The 18209-nt window shown below is 34.2% G+C and overlaps 1 protein-coding gene and 5 pseudogenes across 2 annotated transcripts; 4 read left to right on the top strand and 2 right to left on the bottom strand.

The window, feature by feature from the left end:
• Positions 1-1511: 1511 nt before the first annotated feature.
• Positions 1512-4529, top strand: LOC111303997 (transmembrane 9 superfamily member 9-like; annotated as a pseudogene).
• Positions 4530-4571: 42 nt separating this feature from the next.
• On the top strand, positions 4572-5167 carry LOC149515359 (transmembrane 9 superfamily member 9 pseudogene; annotated as a pseudogene).
• A 78-nt stretch (positions 5168-5245) lies between these two features.
• LOC149515358 (uncharacterized) lies at positions 5246-6499 on the bottom strand (annotated as a pseudogene).
• A 681-nt stretch (positions 6500-7180) lies between these two features.
• On the top strand, positions 7181-8133 carry LOC111304056 (early nodulin-like protein 15). Its single transcript, XM_022900572.2, has 2 exons — positions 7181-7473; positions 7586-8133. The coding sequence occupies exons 1-2, from the start codon at positions 7293-7295 to the stop codon at positions 7930-7932; spliced, it is 528 nt and encodes a 175-aa protein (XP_022756307.2). The 5' UTR covers positions 7181-7292; the 3' UTR covers positions 7933-8133.
• Positions 8134-8606: 473 nt separating this feature from the next.
• Positions 8607-11402, bottom strand: LOC111304055 (uncharacterized; annotated as a pseudogene). Its single transcript, XR_016326866.1, has 5 exons — positions 11045-11402; positions 10882-10937; positions 9424-9478; positions 9189-9269; positions 8607-9107 (listed from the first exon to the last, which is right to left on the bottom strand). The product of XR_016326866.1 is annotated as an uncharacterized LOC111304055 (transcript).
• Positions 11403-12666: 1264 nt separating this feature from the next.
• Positions 12667-17151, top strand: LOC111302849 (uncharacterized; annotated as a pseudogene).
• Positions 17152-18209: the final 1058 nt, after the last annotated feature.

Below are 18209 nucleotides of genomic sequence, written 5' to 3'. Positions count from 1 at the left end.
TTTCTTTAAATGATACTAATACATATACTAAAAACTCATGAAAATAAAATTCATTATTCCTTTTTAAATCATCCAAAAAAAACTCAAGTTTTCATTTCTCACAAATCATTCGACTTTCATTTCCAAAATTTTCATCTAAAAGGGAAAAAAAAAAAAAAAAAAAAAAACACTAATGTGAACCCACAGGTGACAGCCTCCAAATTTTCTTCTATAAACTCATAAAATATTAATTAATTAACAATCCAATTACTTTTTAAATTTTCATCTAAATTATCAAAAATTTATTAAAATATCAATTTCCACCCATCATTTTATCTTCCCTTCCTCTTTAAATTTTCAACTAAACAGTAAAAGACAATGAGGTACATGACATAGCTGTGCTTCCCCACCTTCTTATTTGTTTGCCTCTGGCTTTGTCGACTTTTCTTCCCATATCATAGTAGAGCCACCATGATTCATCCTAGCCCAACTAAACCACCCTCATGCCTCGTACAAATTTCACAGTTTCTTCCTCAAGATTTTCAATTATAAAGTCTCATCTCGCTCAAAAGTCAAGATTGGAGATGGCAACACAACTTGAAGCCAACGCCCATGGAAGGTATGAAAGAGCTCTCTCTCTACACCATCCACAACTCAAATGTGAAGAAGCAGGGCAATTTTTAGTGAATATTTGTTTCTTATCTGGAATCAATTCTATCTTACAATTCTAATTAAGACTTAAATCTATTCAATTTTAATTCAATTGACTGGATTTTGAATGAATTTTTATTGTTTTGGTGTGGAACTGTCTTTTGATTTGATAAACATACAACCATCAATAGTGGCTTCAGCGGGGCGCTACAGTCGTTGTTTTTTGTTACGCTGCTAATTGTGATAATTAAGAGCCGCTAAACGTGTGAATTGCCATTCTCACCTCCATTTCCATAAATTGCAATAGCGGAGGATGCCGTTATCGCTAAATAGTGACCTCTATTCTGTAACGAAAACGACCTCTATTCCACAACGGAAGCGCTATTTAAAACCCTCGTGACTCAACCTAACCCAACTAAACCACCCTCATGCCTCGCACAAATCTTCGCATTCTCTTCCTCAAAGATTTTCAACTATAAAGTCTCATCTCGCTCAAAAGTCAAATTGGAGATGGCAACACAACTTGAAGCTAATGCCCATGGAAGCCATAAAAGAGCTCTCTCTCCACACTATCCACAACTCAAATGTGAAGAAGCAAGGCAATTTTTAGTGAATATTTGTTTCTTATCTAGCATCAATTCTATATTTCAATTCTGATTAAGAATTAAATATGTTCAATTTTGATTGAATTGACTGGATTTTGAATGGATTTTTCTTTGTTTTGGTATGGAATTTTCTTTTGATTTGATAAACATACAAACGTTAATACTGGCTTTAGCGCCTCGTTACAGTCGTTATTTTTTGCTACGCCGCTAATTACGGTTGTTAAGAGCCGCTAAACGTGTGAATTGCCATTCTCACTTTTATTGTGGTAAATAGAGATGGCGGAAGGTGTCGCTGCCGCTAAAGAACGGCTGCTATTCCGCGGCGGAGGTGTTATTTGAAACCCTGGGCCTCAATTACGGTGGCTCTGCTGTGAGATGGGAAGAAAAGTCAAATGATTTGTGAGAAATGAAAACTTGAGTTTTTTTTTGGATGATTTAAAAAGGAACTAGATATGATAAATATTGAATTTTATTCATGAGTTTTTAGTATATGTGTTAGTATCATTTAAAAAAATTAATCTTAAATGATTAAAATTAGATATTACTTAAGTTATTTTTAATTGTTTTATATTTTTGGCGTTTGATTTAAGTTAAATTGTCCAGTATTTTGTTACTTTTTTTACATAAAAATATTGAAACTTTCAACAATTATTTTTCTATTTAAATTAAATGTAATGAGCTTAATTTTGTGTACTTAAAAGTAACTTAATTTTACATATGATACTATTTTATAAATCTTATGTATTTATAATAGTCGCGTGCGTAAAATTTATAATTATGTATATTGAACACTTTTAAATATGCATATTATAATTTATTTTATCATATAAGTAAAAGAATTAAAATGTTATAATTTAAATATCATCAAATAAAAGATTTCAAGAATAAAATCATTTATACTTCACTTTTGGTGAGTTGTGCAAAAATAAAAAAAAAATCAAGATCACAATGAGTTCTGTCTTATTTGTCATATTGGCAATTGTGATAAAAAACGTAATTATGACCACAATTTAAATTTGTTATTGCACATTATTCTTACCAGTTCTTTATCAAAAGGTTAAAATGAAACATGCAGAGCGATTTGGAACACTAGAAACATGCTGGTTAGAAACAATGAGCAGAGGGATCCTAACCAAACTGCAAGCTTTGCAGTTAACTACTACAGGACAGAGTAAAAGCAAGCAAATAAGGTACACAATGCTCAAGGACCTGAACAAGAGATCAAATGGAACCCACCAGCTTTTCCTTATGTCAAGGTTAATTTAGATGGAGCCTTGAAGGTTGCAGAAAAGGAAAGTGGCGTCAAGGTGGTAGTGAGGGACTATGAAGGGGTTGTTATGGGTGCAAGCTCAGTAAATATAAGAATGGTAATAGATCCAACAGTAGCAGAGTGTTTAGCAGCATTAAAAGCGGTATAGTTTGCAAAGGATTTGGGGTTCAAATCCATCATTCTAGTTTCCAAAGACTCGTACATCATTGGGAATTTGATGGACAACGTCGAACAATGCAAGCAGAACTCCAAGATTTTAGAGTAGTTCATGTAAGGCGCGAGGTTAATGGAACTGTCCATATACTAGCGAAATATGCACAGCAAAAGCGTTTAGATATTATGTTCCGGGTTGAGGATTGTCCTTTAATCTATGACACATTGTCATTGGACGTTTAGTTCAATGAAAATTATCGCTAGACAAAAGCTAAAATTAACTATATTTTTCATTTTTTTTGGGTAAACAGGGAGACCTGCTGAAGGTGAAGGTGAATGAATTAAACTCTCCAAGGACACTAGTTCCTTAGTCATATTATTCTATTCCTTACTGTTGCCAAACTATAATGGGCAGTTCAGAGATTCTCGGTGAAGAACTCCATGATCATCTTGTAAGTTCCCCTTATTGAGTAAGCTTTGGTATTTTTGACAAATAGAAGCCAACTCTCTTACGTCATGGATACAACTTTCTTTTTTTATGTCTTTGACAATTACTACATGTTGAAATGTGGGAACTGTAAATGTGCAAACTAATTTTTCGGCTTATAAGTGATGCCAAATTTGCCAAGGAGATCAAAGAGAAGATCTATTAATGAGCATCGAGTCAATATGTATGCTCTTGGTATTCAGATCTAACACAATTTATCAGTTCTTTGGCATTTGCTTTCACGTTTCATTTCTATTAATTATTTTGATGCGTGTGATAGGATCCTTGATGAACTTCCTCTGGTATTCCCCATAACATTATCCGATTATGAACAATTCTCCTAATTCTTACCATCTTGAGCTTGGATTTCCTATTGCGCTTAGATATTGGCAGGCAGCTGTAAATATATATGTATGAATTAGCATCAGCAGCTTCAATTCTTGTGGATTGTTATATATTTTATTTGCTCACTTTGCATGATTTACATAGAGTGAGTAGGAAATATATTTCATCAACAATCATTTGGCATTTACTGTCAACTATCATAGAGTTTTGGAAACTGATTATGTAGAATTATGGGGTTTGAGGTTAAACCATGCAGTTCATGTCCCCTCAGTTTTGGATTGCCAATTAAAGTTAATTTCCTCTTGGAGTTTTCAGATATTCTGAATCACATAGCTAGTGTTGGATGGTGTTTCTTTGATGTTTTAAGCATGCAGAATCAAACATGGATACAAAGGAAAATGGAATGAAATGCTCATTTGATTACATGTGGGAAAGAAAATAGCATCGCACTCGGAAGGTCCTAAAGAGGTGGAAGAGAAAAAGGAAATCATATTCACATATGATGTTGAATTTCAGGTAAACTCCCATGTATTTAAATGACTTTTCTCATTGAAGGCATTGACAGTTAGTACGTAAATACTTTAGTTTGAAGTTTGAACAATACGGTGAACTGTGAAGCCACTAAAGCCTCAAGGTATTAAGATTCTCATTTCTCACCACCTTGCTCTGATGGTCTACAATCTACTTCTCAAGAGATTCATGAGAAGTGGGCATCTAGATGGGATGCATATATTTCAACGAGGCATCGTAAAACAGAGTGGCTTTCAATTATCAATTCTTTGACAATTGTTCTTTTGCTCTCTGGCATAGTGGCAATGCTTGTGCTAAGGAGTAAGGACACTCTACTATGACATTGCTAAGTATGACAAACTTGAATCCCAAGATGGAAGCTCTGGGAAAACCAGGATGGGAGCTCGTCCTTAGGGATGTTTTCAGGCCTCCATCTAATTCTGATCTACTCTGTGTCTATGTTGGAACCAGCTCATACAAATCTTTACAATATAAATTATTCTTAATCAAAGGCTTCAAAATTGAATAATTTGATATTGTTGATTTTATTATGAAACCTATATTACATTTCATGGTTTTAAACAGAATTTACTTTTATTCTAAATTGCTGCTACTGTATCGATGTCTCAAAATAACCAGGCTGTGACCTTCTTCGTTGTGAATTTCAGCTTCAATTGTTTCTGTTGGTAGCTTCTTCGGGTTAAAGAAACCAGTAATTGAGGAGCCCGTGAAGACAAATAACATTCCTAGGCAGATTCATAAGTGAGCTCGATATATGAACCCGGTTCTGATAGGGGGAATAATACCTTTTGGAACCGTTTCCAATGAACTCTCCTTGCCTTAGTCTGCCTGAATCAATTAATCTACATCTACGGCTTCCTCTTCTTGGTCTTCTTATAGTTACCACTGAAATAACCATTGTGTTATGATACCTTCACTTATGCAGAGAGGACTCGCAATGTTGGTGGAGGTCATACATAGCATCATGCTCCTTGGCATTGTATGTCTTCGTTTATTCTGCATAGTCATTACTTCTTGACATAACAAGGTCGGTTTCAGCGACGATTTACTTTGGATGCAAGCTAATTGCCGCCTACGTTTTTTTTGTGCTTAACTGGAACCATCGGATTTTACATATGCTTTTGGTTCACTAGACAGACTCCTTGACTCATCTGTCAAAAATCAAAATCGAATAACAGGCTTTTAGCTTGCTTGTCCTCTTGACTTGGTTTAATTTAATAGAATTTTGTATTATTGGAGAATATAAATCGATTTTTTTTTTTTTTAGATTATATGAGAGTTGAACTTTCTGTATAATAACTGTGGAATTCTTGATGTTGGAATTTTAAATCACTAGAGAGCTTACATGGACTGTTTTGATCTAATTAATCAGTACATGCTAAAAGGAACAGTTTAATTTTCTTCTCGAATAAACAACTAAACAAGAACAAAAACACTAGTAAAAAAGCCAATTAGTTCTTATTATACATGATACTTCCTGGGGCGAGTGTCTCTGGGGTCAGCAACACCTGTGGCCACCTTGGCAACATCAAGGACACTAGCTTCACGCTTGTTTCTGGAGTACAACACGGAATATCCTACGGCGGCAGTGATAAGGAGGCTGCCGATGAACATGGTAGTCATGGTAAAGGGAAATTTGCGTCTTTGGTGCAGCACTTCACCAGGTACCGGCCTGGTGGTTTCTTGGATGCTGCCACGCCTGCTGCTCTTACCTTTCCTTGGCTCATCTTGTAGGTATCTGCGTTTTTTCTTCTTTGCACAAACTTGAAATTCCACGAAGGTTTAATCATTCCTTTTATCTCTGCCAAGGGCTTCAAGAATGGAAGAGCAAATGTTGCTAGCATTTCGTGGAGAAGATCACGTAGCGATTAGCGGTTGCATGTTAGCGTGCCAAGTGTTCACCCTAGGAGATGGCACAGCAACTCGAGGTCAGAGCAACCAAGCAAGCATCAATAGGCAACGCGCTACAGGTCAGAGGCCAACCTTTGGTAAGAGCAAAAAATTCTTGACTTGAACTGATTGTGATCAATATGGGTACAGTCTCCAACCAGATGGACTCAGTTTCTGGGTTTATGCGGTTCGTAGGTAAAAGTTCATATTAAAAACTGAAGGTGGTTTTAGGCTGGGATGGTGGCACTAATTAGTGTATTGATCGCCGAATTTGTGCTCATTTTCGAATTGAAAAAAACGAACAGTTAAGCCAAAAAACAATTGTAAGTATCATTATTCTTTACTGAAAAACAAATTTTTAATGAAAAAAATGAAAAAGAAATTTTATTTATAGATGCAATTTTACTAGTGAAATTTTTTTTAATTTTTAATTGCAAAATCAGCTTGTAATGAATTTCTTTATTATCTCAAATAAAATTATTTTGTCTCTTACTATCTAGTCACACTCAAAATTTTTACTTTTTCTCACAATATGACACCACTTAGGCCAAACTTTGTCTTTTTTTGTCTAAACCATTTAAATTAGAATTTTTTTTTTTTTTTTTTTTTTTTTTTTAGGTTTTGCTTCATAAGAATAATGGAAATGAGCGAGTATAAAAAATTTATTAATTTAATTATTAAAATTTATAAAAAAATTTTATTTTATAACTTAATCATTAAATTAATAAATTTTTTATTTTTAGTTATTTTCATTCTTCTTGTCAAGCAAAACCTGAATGCTAAAAAAAAAATAAGATGAAAGTGAAAAAACTATCTGACATGATAAAATTACGAAAAAGATATAGTAAATTTTCATGTATTCATGATTTTTTAAGTGAAATTAGAATATATATTTATATATACAAAAACCATCTAAATATGCTTTATCAAAAATATTTTATTGTTTAAACAATTTTTAACAAAATTAATTTGAAACATGGCCGTAATTAAAGTGACGGTAATAAAAAGTTTTGTGACCTCAAATAAATTTTCTAAAACCGAAAATATCCATAAGCATCGCACGAACAGCAAAAACCAAAAGACCCAAAGGGGTTTTCTACATTTGATCGTTAAGACCAATTGACCGTTACAATGGGCAAGGGACAGTCGGTCAGAGACTCAGAGCCCGGAAGACCACGTGGCAACACTAACACAATCCTTTTAACGGCTAGTTTCCCTCCCCTTTCCGGTTTCCCACTTATACTATAAATACGGTAAGACCCTGACTATTTACCCTGAGTCATAATAACTCATCTCTCTTTTCTCTACAGGAGTTTTACCCAAATTCGGTTTACTTCCTCGACTGCTATTTCTGCTCAGCTTTTTCATAATCTGATTTCCTATGGCCGCTTTTCTAAGAAGGCTAACTTCTTTGGTGCTCTTGTTTCTATTTGTAAGCTTTACAGATGCTAGAGAAATCTTGGTTGGTGGGAAGACAGATGCTTGGAAGATCCCATCTTCTGAATCAGACTCTCTCAACAAATGGGCTGAAAATTCCCGTTTCCGCATTGGCGACTCTCTCGGTAATAAATCTACTTTTTCTCTGAGCTTTAACACGATGATGCACTTCACTTTGTGGGATTGGTTTTTTCTTTTACTTGAGTTTTTCTAATTCCTTTTTGGTGTTTTTGTTAGTGTGGGAATATGATGGTGGCAAAGACTCAGTGCTGCTAGTGACTAAGGAGGCTTATGCAAGCTGCAATACCTCAAACCCTATTGCAGAGCACAAGGATGGAAAAACCAATGTTAAGCTTGAAAAGTCAGGGCCATTCTATTTCATTAGTGGAGCTAAGGGTCACTGTGAGCAAGGCCAAAAGTTGCTTGTGGTTGTGTTGTCTCCAAGGCACAGATACAATGGAATCTCCCCTGCATCTTCTCCGGCGGAAATTGAGGGTCCTGCCATTGCTCCTACAAGCAGTGCTGCCGCGTTGAAGGCTGGTTTTTCGGTGACACTGGGGGTTTTTGTTTTGGGGTTGTTCTGAGATGTGAGTGGCTTTATGGATTTTGAGTGATAATCTTGGATTTTGCTATCCAATATTATTAGGAAGATTATTTCATTTTTTTTTTTTTATGTAGTTGAGATTATAGCAATATAATTCATTTAATAATTACTTCAATACAAAGGAAAGTGTTTACCGCTTTTCGTCCCTGACATTTCTCACGGAAACGAGGGTAGTTTGCAGTCATTTACTGATTAATCTAGAGCCTGGACAAGCATTGTTCTAAAAAGGATTTATGTCACTAATGTTACGTGAGATACTTGAGTCTTGAACTTTAAATTAACTTCCAAATGATAACACGTGAGGAAATAATTTTTTAATTAATAAATTTATAATTAAAACAGTCACAGAGAACAGTCTCAGGAAGGTTTAACAGTACCATAGGTAGACAGTACTTGCTGAGCTGATACAACTGACCACCCAATACCAACTAAACATAGCATGAATAAGGATGGTTCAACTGTGGACATAGGAAGATGGCTTTTTGGATATGCTTCTACTTAAATTTGAATATGACTTTGAATTATGAATATAAATTTTGCAGGGTGAGCAGAGGAAACGAAGGAAATATATCCTTCTTCTGTTGACGTTACTGAATTGATTGAGAAAAAGGATTTAAGGTAAACAACAAACAAAAGTTGGTTGGTATAGAATGTGAAGTATAATTTTAATCCTTTTAATGCTGATAACCATGGGAGGCCTTAAACCCCCCATATTGTGTCAAAACAACCACGTGTGGTTATTCCACCACTTTATGTACATTTTGATAGCATAACCGTTGCATCCAATCAAGATATCAACGGCATACATCACTTTGCAATTTTTGAAACGCTAAAAGAAAAAAGAATCTTAAACACAAAACAAACTCTGAAAATAAAGACTGTAAAAACATGAAACAAATATCTGCCATGATTAACTGGAGGATCAGCTCAAAGGCAGGTCATCATCTGAAGCATCAACCTGCAGAGACCTCTTAAAACCATCTTTATTATCACCACAAAGTTCACGGGCCACCTTCTCAAGAAATTCTCTAGCAGCATCTTGAGCAGATTGCTTATCAGATGATTGGTATTTTCGCTTCTTTTTAACACCACTGTCTGAATATTTGATCCTTGGCCCCTCTCCTTTACTGATTTGCCTCGTACTTCGTCTCTGCTCTGCAGTAGATAAAAATTCTTAAGAAACAAGATGAAACCAAGCAATTGATGCAAAGAAAAAAGAAGTGAATTATCAATTACCAGGGGTCAGGTCGGGCAAAGAATGCTCAATGAAACGGGTTGCTGCCTGAGAGATCAAGGTAGTTAAGGGTCGCAATGATGCTTTAAGAACAGATTCATGCTTATGTTAGAAAGTGACATAAATAGTTATATCAAAATCATTGCAAAAACGGAATACTAGAATCTTATACCTCCAAAATGATCCAATTGCTTCATATAGTATGGCATCATGGTAAGAAGTGAGGAAAAAATGTACCTTTACTTAAGTCAATGAACCGCTCTAACTTGCCTTGATACAAGTTTAATCTCTCCTAGATATGGAAACCAAAGTAGACCAAAAAGTTAAGCGAGACATGCCTAAAAAACTTTAAAACAGACAAACCAACTAATGATTTCCTAATGTTAAAACAAGTAGAATATCTATAAGCTCTTAATTCCCACATAAATTAAACAATATCATTTACCAAAGGCTCGGCACACTTCCTGTTAGATGTCTTGGCATTCCTTTGGTTACACGAAGGCTTAAATATAAAGATTACATCCCATTAATTGAGAAAATCACAGCCAGAATTAATAGCTGGGCAGCTAAGCACCTATCATATGCAGGCAGATTGCAATTGATACAATCTGTTTTGTATAGCATTCATAGCTACTGGTGCAAGCATTTTATTTTGCTTGAGAAGGTCATAAAGAAAATTACTCAACTCTGTTAAGCTATCAATCGGGCACAGCAAAAGGGGCTAGAATCAGATGACAAGCCATTTGTAGTCCTAAGTCCGAAGGAGGTTTGGGATTGAAGGATTTTTTAACATGGAACCAAGCTTGTGTAATTAGGTGTTTATGGTCTCTATTTGCACAAACAGGATCAGTGTGGATTGCATGGACACAAAATTATGTGCTCAAAGGGAGAAGCATATGGGATGTGCCAATCACTCAAAGTAGCAGTTAGAGTATGAGGAAAGTGCTGTAGACGATGAATATTGCTTCCAATTTTTAATGCCAGTAGAGGAAGGGATAATATGGAGCAATGGTGGCTCAAGCTACTCAGCTGCAATCGTATGGGAGGAACTAAGGCCTAAACAGGAGAAGGTGGCCTGGCATAGGCTTATTTGGCGCAAGTTTCACATTCCTAAGCACGCAGTTATTGCATGGATGGCCATTCTAAACAGGCTCACTGCCAAGGATACGTTGACTGCATGGGGGATTACAACTATTGGTGCTGTGTACTGTGAAAACAGGAAGATGAAAGCCGAAGTCACATTTTCTGCGCTTGTAGCTACTCCAAGGCAGTCTGGAAGCAGGTTTTGCAACACTGTAAACTACGAAAGGAGGTTGCTGATTGGAAAGAGAGGAACAAGAGGCTCTTCAGGTCAAAGGAAAGCAGCTGTGAGCAGATTTGGAGGCAGATTAAAGAGGTAGTCAGACTTCGAGTGACAAGATTAACGCATATGCATTTGATCATGTTCATAAAAAATCGTGTGAGAGATTGGACCTAAGCAGGGGAATATTTGTATTGTAAATCTGAGAGGTAATACCATATTGTATGAACTGTTAAATGGTCGCAGTGATTTGCTGCTTCTTGGATAATAAAATTACAATTTATGAAAAAAAAAAAAAAAACTCAATATCACATAAGATAAAAAAGGAAACGAACCCAGAATGAAATGTTGAAAATTTAATAAAAGGAAAAGAAATACAGAGTTAGAAGATATACAAGCTCTGATTTAATAGGATGGTCATCTGGGTGCACACCACTGCATCTCAACCTCACTAACAAAAAAAAAAAAAACCATTATTACAATTAAAAAAAGTTAAGCATTTAAAAGACACATAATAACTAAATTAAATCCAAAAAACGACAAGTAATTGGAAATTATAAGTGAAAAGAGTAGCAGTGGCTTTGGCAAGCGAGAAGAAAGCCTGAGCGCGTTGAAGGGGGGCATTTGTGCAAGGACATCAGGTTCTGAGAGAGACAAGAATTGCAGTAAATGATTACTCAGATTTTGAATGTTTACTAGCGTTGTCCTCACTGAACTCATCACAGATTCTAGGATTACTAAGCTCCCTCCTTCACCTGCTTCCATATTTGTTCAATATTCAAACTTTACTCTCTTTCTCCCTCTTTGGTTGGTGCCAACGACTTTTAAGAAATGGAAAATTTATCAATTGCTAGGGCTGAGAGCAAGGCCAGACCGGTTTATGGTCGCACTTGGGTTCACTACGATTTTTTTTTGTTTGTTTTCAAACCTTGGAAGCAATTGTTGTAGCTTAGTTGCTACACAAGTCGGGTTTTATTTTCCGGTCGTGAAAATATTAATAAATTAGATTACTTTTTTTTTTCTCTAGCTTTTAAAAATATTAGTAAAGCTCATTGCATGGTTTTAATTAATTTTGAGTTTAATTATTTAAAATTAAATTAATGTAATTTAATTATATTATATTATTTTTATTAATTGAATTAAATTTATTAAATTTAAAATTTTAATTAATCAAATTTAATGTTAATTTTTAAATTAATTGAATAATGAAATATATTTAAATTAAATTATATTTTGAAATTTTAATTTCTTATATTTAAAATAAATTAAATAAAATAATCTAATAAAATATTTAAATAGCAAAGAATTAAATTAAGAATTCGTACAACTTATAAAATGAAAGACTAAGTTTTATATATTTTTAACTTGGTTAAAATGTAAAAAATGTTCATGAATTATAATTTAATAATTATTTAAATCTTTAATAATTTATTAAATAAATCAAATTCTTAATTTTTTATTTTGATTTAATTAAACCCTCTATTTCAAAATATCAAAAAGGTAAAGAAACGAAATTGGGTTTTACGTGTATACATCAATTGACTTTTTTTTTTTCAATCAAATTATCAAATAAAAAATAAAAGAAATAATTAACAAAGACAAAATGGTAAAAAAATCAAATTGTCACCAACATTAACAACAATGAGTTTTTCTAATATCTTTTTGGAAAATTTTATCAAAAAAAGAAAAATCAATTTTTTATCAATAATATTATATGAGCTCCACATAAAAAAGTTAAAATATTAAAAAAATTATAAGTATTTAGAAAGAAAAAAGTTGTAAATAGGAAAAATTATTAAAAAAGCAAAGAAAAAATTAACTTGATAAATGACATATCCTTATTATAAGACAAAATGAAAATTAAATTTAAAAATATTTGTTAAGTATATTAAAAATAAATAACTATTGAGATGACCTCAACAAATAACTATTGAGAAGACTTGCACTCAAAATTTTTTTATCAAAAAAAATAATTTTAATTGATTGAATCATTTATTGATTTATATTATTGATCGATGATTGATAATATAACTTATCAAGGGTAAAAAGTTGTTGATTTTAGAATTCCAATATGTTCGAATATTTTCACATAAAAAAATGCCACTATTAAGTACGAAAAATAAAACGGGACAAAAAGGAAGTCTTGTGAGAGAAATAATTAAAAATAATAAAGGGTAAAAGATATGAAAATAAAAGGAAATAATGTGATAGAACAGAAAATATCCCAAATGCCTAAATTCTGCGGTCATGGAGATCCTGTAAGTAAAACCGATAAACCCCTCTCTCTCTAGAGCCAAGCAGATATTTTAGGTAAGTGAATGAGCTTTTCTCTATCTTTACGTTTTCATGTTCTTTCAAAGACAATGCAATGAACAGAAGCTATGCGAAAAGTGACCCATCTCTGATTACCTGCACATGATCATCGTTTTGTTGGTAATAACTCTTTTATGGCTGTTTTAAAACTTTGCTCCACGACTGCTTGCTGCAATAGTCTCAATTATACTTGTATTTTAGCTGATAGTAAAGTTTCTGCTTTTAGCCATAAAAATGTGTCCTTTGGAGGTAGAAAGATTGGAAATTTTAAGGTTTTGCCATATGGATATATGGTGACTTGGAAGAAGCATAGAAAACAGCAATTGGGTTTCTATGTGATGAAAAGTTCTTGTGAAATGGTGGTGGCAAAAGGGAAATACAAAAATAACTTGGCTTCTGAGGAAGTTTCCAGGGTTCTCAAATCGATTTCCGATCCAAATTCTGCTTTTTCTTACTTTAAACCAGTTGCAGAGTTGCCCAACGTTGTTCACACCACTGAAACTTGTAATCATATGCTTGAAGTCTTGAGAATTCACAGAATGGTAGGAGATATGCGTTTTGTGTTTGAATTTATGCAAAAGCAAATCATCATGAGGGATTTGAATACATATTTGACTGTTTTTAAGGGTCTTGATATCACAGGAGGGCTCCAGCAAGCACCATTTGGACTTGATAGAATGAGAAATGCTGGGTTTGTTCTTAAAGTATATTCATGTAATGGATTGATCCCTTTGCTACTTCAATCTGGGTTTTCCAGGGAGGCTCTGCAGGTTTATAGAAGAACGATCTCTGAAGATCTAAAGCCTAGTTTTAAGGCTTATTCAGCTCTCATGGTAGCATCTGGGAAGAGAAGGGATATTGGAACAGTTATGGATTTGCTAGAAGATATGGAGACTCTGGGATTGAAGCCAAATGTTTACACCTTTACAATATGCATTAAAGTGCTTAATAGGGCTGGGAAAATCAATGAGGCATTTGGGATCTTGAAGAGAATGGATGATCTGGGGTGTGGGCCTGATGTTGTTACCTATACTGTTCTCATAGATGCTCTTTGTAATACTGGGAGACTTGATCAAGCAAGGGAAATATTCTTAAAGATGAAAGCGAGCAATCATAAACCTGACAGAATAACCTACGTTACTTTGTTGGACAAGTTTAGTGACTGTGGAGACTTGGAGTTAGTGAAAGAATTTTGGAGTGAAATGGAAGCTGATGGTTATGCTTCTGACGTGGTAACTTTTACCATACTTATCAATGCTTTCTGCAAAGTTAGAAATTTGGAGGAAGCTTTTGATATGTTGGAGGTCATGAGAAAGCAAGGGGTCTTTCCCAATCTTCATACTTACAACACATTAATTTGTGGATTATTGAGGGCAAATAGGGTTGATGAGGCATTGGAACTTTTTACTAATTTGGAATCTCTAGGCATTAAACCTACTGCTTATACATACATCATTTTCATTAACTATTATGGAAAGTCTGGTGACCATGGCAAAGCTCTCGAGACCTTTGAGAAGATGAAAGCTAGAGGAATTGTTCCTAACGTTATTGCTTGCAATGCATCTTTGTATAGTCTTGCTGAAGCAGCAAGGCTTGGCGAAGCAAAATCTATTTTTAATGGGCTTAAAAGTAGTGGGCTTGCTCCAGATTTAGTGACCTATAACATGATGATTAAGTGCTATAATATAGTTGGGCAAGTAGATGAAGCCATTGAGTTACTGTCTGAGATGCTGGAAAATCAGTGTGAACCTGATGTAATTATCATTAATTCTTTGATTGGCATGCTTTTCAAAGCTGGCCGAGTAGGCGAGGCATGGGAAATGTTTTATAAAATGAAGGACATGAAGCTTGCTCCTTCAGTCGTGACCTTTAACACATTAATAGCTGGATTAGGGAAAGAGGGTTAAGTACAAAAAGCAGTTGAATTGTTTGAAAGTATGACCAGGCACCGGTGTCCCACTAACGCAATAACTTTCAACACTCTGCTAGATTGCCTTTGCAAGAATGATGAGGTTGATTTGGCTTTGAAAATGCTATATAAAATGATGACAAGGAATTGTAGTCCTGAGGTTCTGACTTACAACACTATTATTTATGGCTTTATTAAAGAAAACAGAGTTAAGGATGCAATTTGGGTCTTTCATCAGATGAACAAGCTGCTTTACACTCATTATGTGACTTTGTGCACCCTTCTTCCTGGTGTTGTGAAGGATGGGCAGGTTATGGATGCGTCAAGATTGCTCAGGACTTTGTTTATCAGGACGGAATTGATACAAATGGGTCATTTTGGAAAGATTTAATGAGTGGGATCGTGATGGAAGCTGGAATAGATAAAGCTGTTCTATTCACTGGGACATTGACATTCAATAAGATCTGTAAGGATGACTCTATTTTGGTGCCACTGATAAGAAATTTGTGTAGGCACAAGAAAGCCATTCTTGCAAGAGATTTATTTGCCAAGTTCACAAAAAATATGGGGGTTATCCCAACGCCCAGAGCATATAATTTGTTAATTGATGGGCTGCTTGAAGTCCATGTCACTAAATTGGCTTGGGGCCTTTTTGAGGAGATGAAGAGCATTGGTTGCTCTCCTGATATTTCTACCTATAACTTGTTGCTTGATGCTTGTGGGAAGTCTGGTCACTCCGATAAACTCTTTGAAGTGTATGAAGAGATAATTTGTCGTGGATGCAAGCCTAATACTATAACTCAGAATATAGTCCTTTCTGGTCTTGTGAAATCAATCATCATAGAAAAGGCTATGAATACGTATTATGATCTCATAAGTGGAGATTTCTGTCTAACTCCCTGTACATGTGGGCCTCTTATAGATGGACTTCTAAATTGGGAAGACTTGATGAAGCAAAGCAGTTATTCAAGGAGATGGTAGACTACGGATGCAAAGCTAATTGTGCTATTTATAATATTCTTATAAATGGATAAGGAAAAACGGGTGATGTAGATACTGCTTGTGAGTTATTTAAAAGGATGGCTAAGGAGGGGACAAGACCAGACTTGAAGTCCTACACCATTCTTGTAGACTGCCTCTGCTTGGTGGGAAGGGTAGATGATGCTATGCACTATTTTGAGGAACACAAGCTAACTTGCCTTGATCCTGATTGGTATCTTATAACCTTATGATTAATGGGCTTGGAAGGTCTGGTAGCGTAGAGGAAGCTCTCTCTCTTTTTGATGAAATGAGGAATAGGGGTATAAGTCCTCATCTTTACACTTACAATTCTTTAATGCTCAATCTTGGGACTGTTGGAATGGTGGAGCAAGCTGGGAAGTTTTACGAAGAACTACAACTTATGGGCCTTTAACCCACTGTGTGACTACAATGCTCTAATTCGAGGGTACAGTGAGTCTGGAAATTCTGACCATGCCTATGCAGTTTACAAACAGATGATGGTTGGTGGCTGCAGCCCAAACATGGGAACATTTGCTCAGCTTCCTAATCAATCTTGAAAGTTGAAATATCTAGATGCTTATATGCCTACTTATTATACCTGGCTGCTGATCTCTGTGTACAAGATGGAGCATGTATTTTCCTTTTCAACTCTTCTCGTACAGATTCAGAAAATTATTGAGAATTTGACAATTTGATGTCAAAATCACCCGTTAAGTTCCTCTCATGTATGTCAGGCTTGGTTAGTCTTGCTGATGCTTTATCTGGCATTTTAGCAGTTTGGAGAGTGGAATTTATCTTTAGCTGCAGCATTTTCAGCTGTGCTTGATGTTTCCTATTCAAGTTGGATGTAAGGTGCATTTGCAGGTTTTTAGGCACATCGTGCATGTAAGATTTTGTGATGTTATACGATGATTTTGTTAGGTGTAGATGACATACATAACCTTTCGTCTTTTTTGCTTTTGGCCTGCATTGTCCTTTGATGTAAAAAGGAAAGAATATTTTAGATCATACTATTATCCGTCTAATATGTTATGAAAAATATTACTGGTAATTTCTCCATAGTCAATTCTCTTGTGCTTTTTTTATGACTTCACTTGGTGTGTAAAAATTTAGGGAATTTTTCTTATAGAAAAACTTACGAGCAGATTTAGAAAAAAGGATCCATGTCAATCTCTAATGCTGTGACTTCCAGCTCCCCTCCTTGGCATGAGTGGCGAAAGAAAGGTCTCTGATTTTCCTGGAACCACGTGGAGAGCAATGAAAGATAACATTGGGTTTCTTTTTCAGAGTCATTCAGTTCCGACATGATTCCTGCAGGCATCGGACAACTTACCTGACGCCTTGTTTTGTTGGTGGTATCTCTGCTGCTATTCCTGTGATAACGGATGAGATAAAAGAGGAATTATTTGATATTCTAACAGTGAAGGTTTTTAATTTCACAGATGGAGTTAAAATGGTAAAATATATTTCACTTGTTTTTTAAATTAGTTTTTTTTAAATAGATATTAACAAATATATGTTATCATTTTAATTCAATTTATGAAATTAAAAAATTTTATTATCAGTATATTAAATAATTTTTTCAAAAGATATATATAATTTGGTTGATTTTAATATTTTTTATTATTTTTTTATTTTATGACCCGACAATTTATATGAATCAAATTAAAATATTTAATATCTGAATTAAAAAAAATGAAAAAAAATTTTTATTCAAATCAAATTAAATATTATAATTTTAAATTTATTTTTAATTTTTGAAAATTTTCCTCAACCTTAACTCCTTAAACAAAGTAAAACTGATTACTTATTTGCTTACAGCTTACCAGGTACAATGGAGTGTCAAGAAAGGAATTAAAGTGTCGTTTTTCTCTGTTAACTCAAGATCCCTAATTTAAAAAGTTCGTTTTTTTCAATTGATGCAGTTGAATGATTTTACCTTAATTTCAACATATTAAATAGTAGTGTTAAAAATATTTTCTAGACTAATCTTCCTAACCACTTAACACCTATCTGCGAACTGTCAAAGCGCATGTATAGATGAACAAGAGGTTGTGTTTTCATTTCCTCGTACAGATTTTTGTTAAAGAAAAAAACATGTGCCGAATTTCTCTCAATCTCTTCCATTGCATTTGCATGGGACTTCGGAGCTCAGTTTGGATGGTGTCAAGATGTCAATGCCATCAACATGTATTATAGAAGTCAAAGTTATGGTACAATAAAAGATTGGATTGGGTTTAGTACATAAAATGATCTTTGTATTATATATTTTTTATCAATTCGATATTTGAAAAAAAATAACATTTTTTATTTTGATGTTTCAACTTTTATTTCATTAAATATTTCTATATTTCATTTTTTTTGTAGTTAGTTAAATGATTGATGCAGTATAAATATCTTATAAAATAATGTCATGTACTATAAATATTAAATTATTATTACATTAATTATTATCATGTCAACAAATCATTTTAAAATGTCATGTATTATAAATATTCA

This window comes from Durio zibethinus, chromosome 13 (assembly GCF_047325235.1).
Source record: "Durio zibethinus cultivar Kanyao isolate XHJ-2024 chromosome 13, ASM4732523v1, whole genome shotgun sequence".
NCBI lineage: Eukaryota > Viridiplantae > Streptophyta > Magnoliopsida > Malvales > Malvaceae > Durio > Durio zibethinus.
This window is presented reverse-complemented; position numbering and strand designations above follow the sequence as displayed.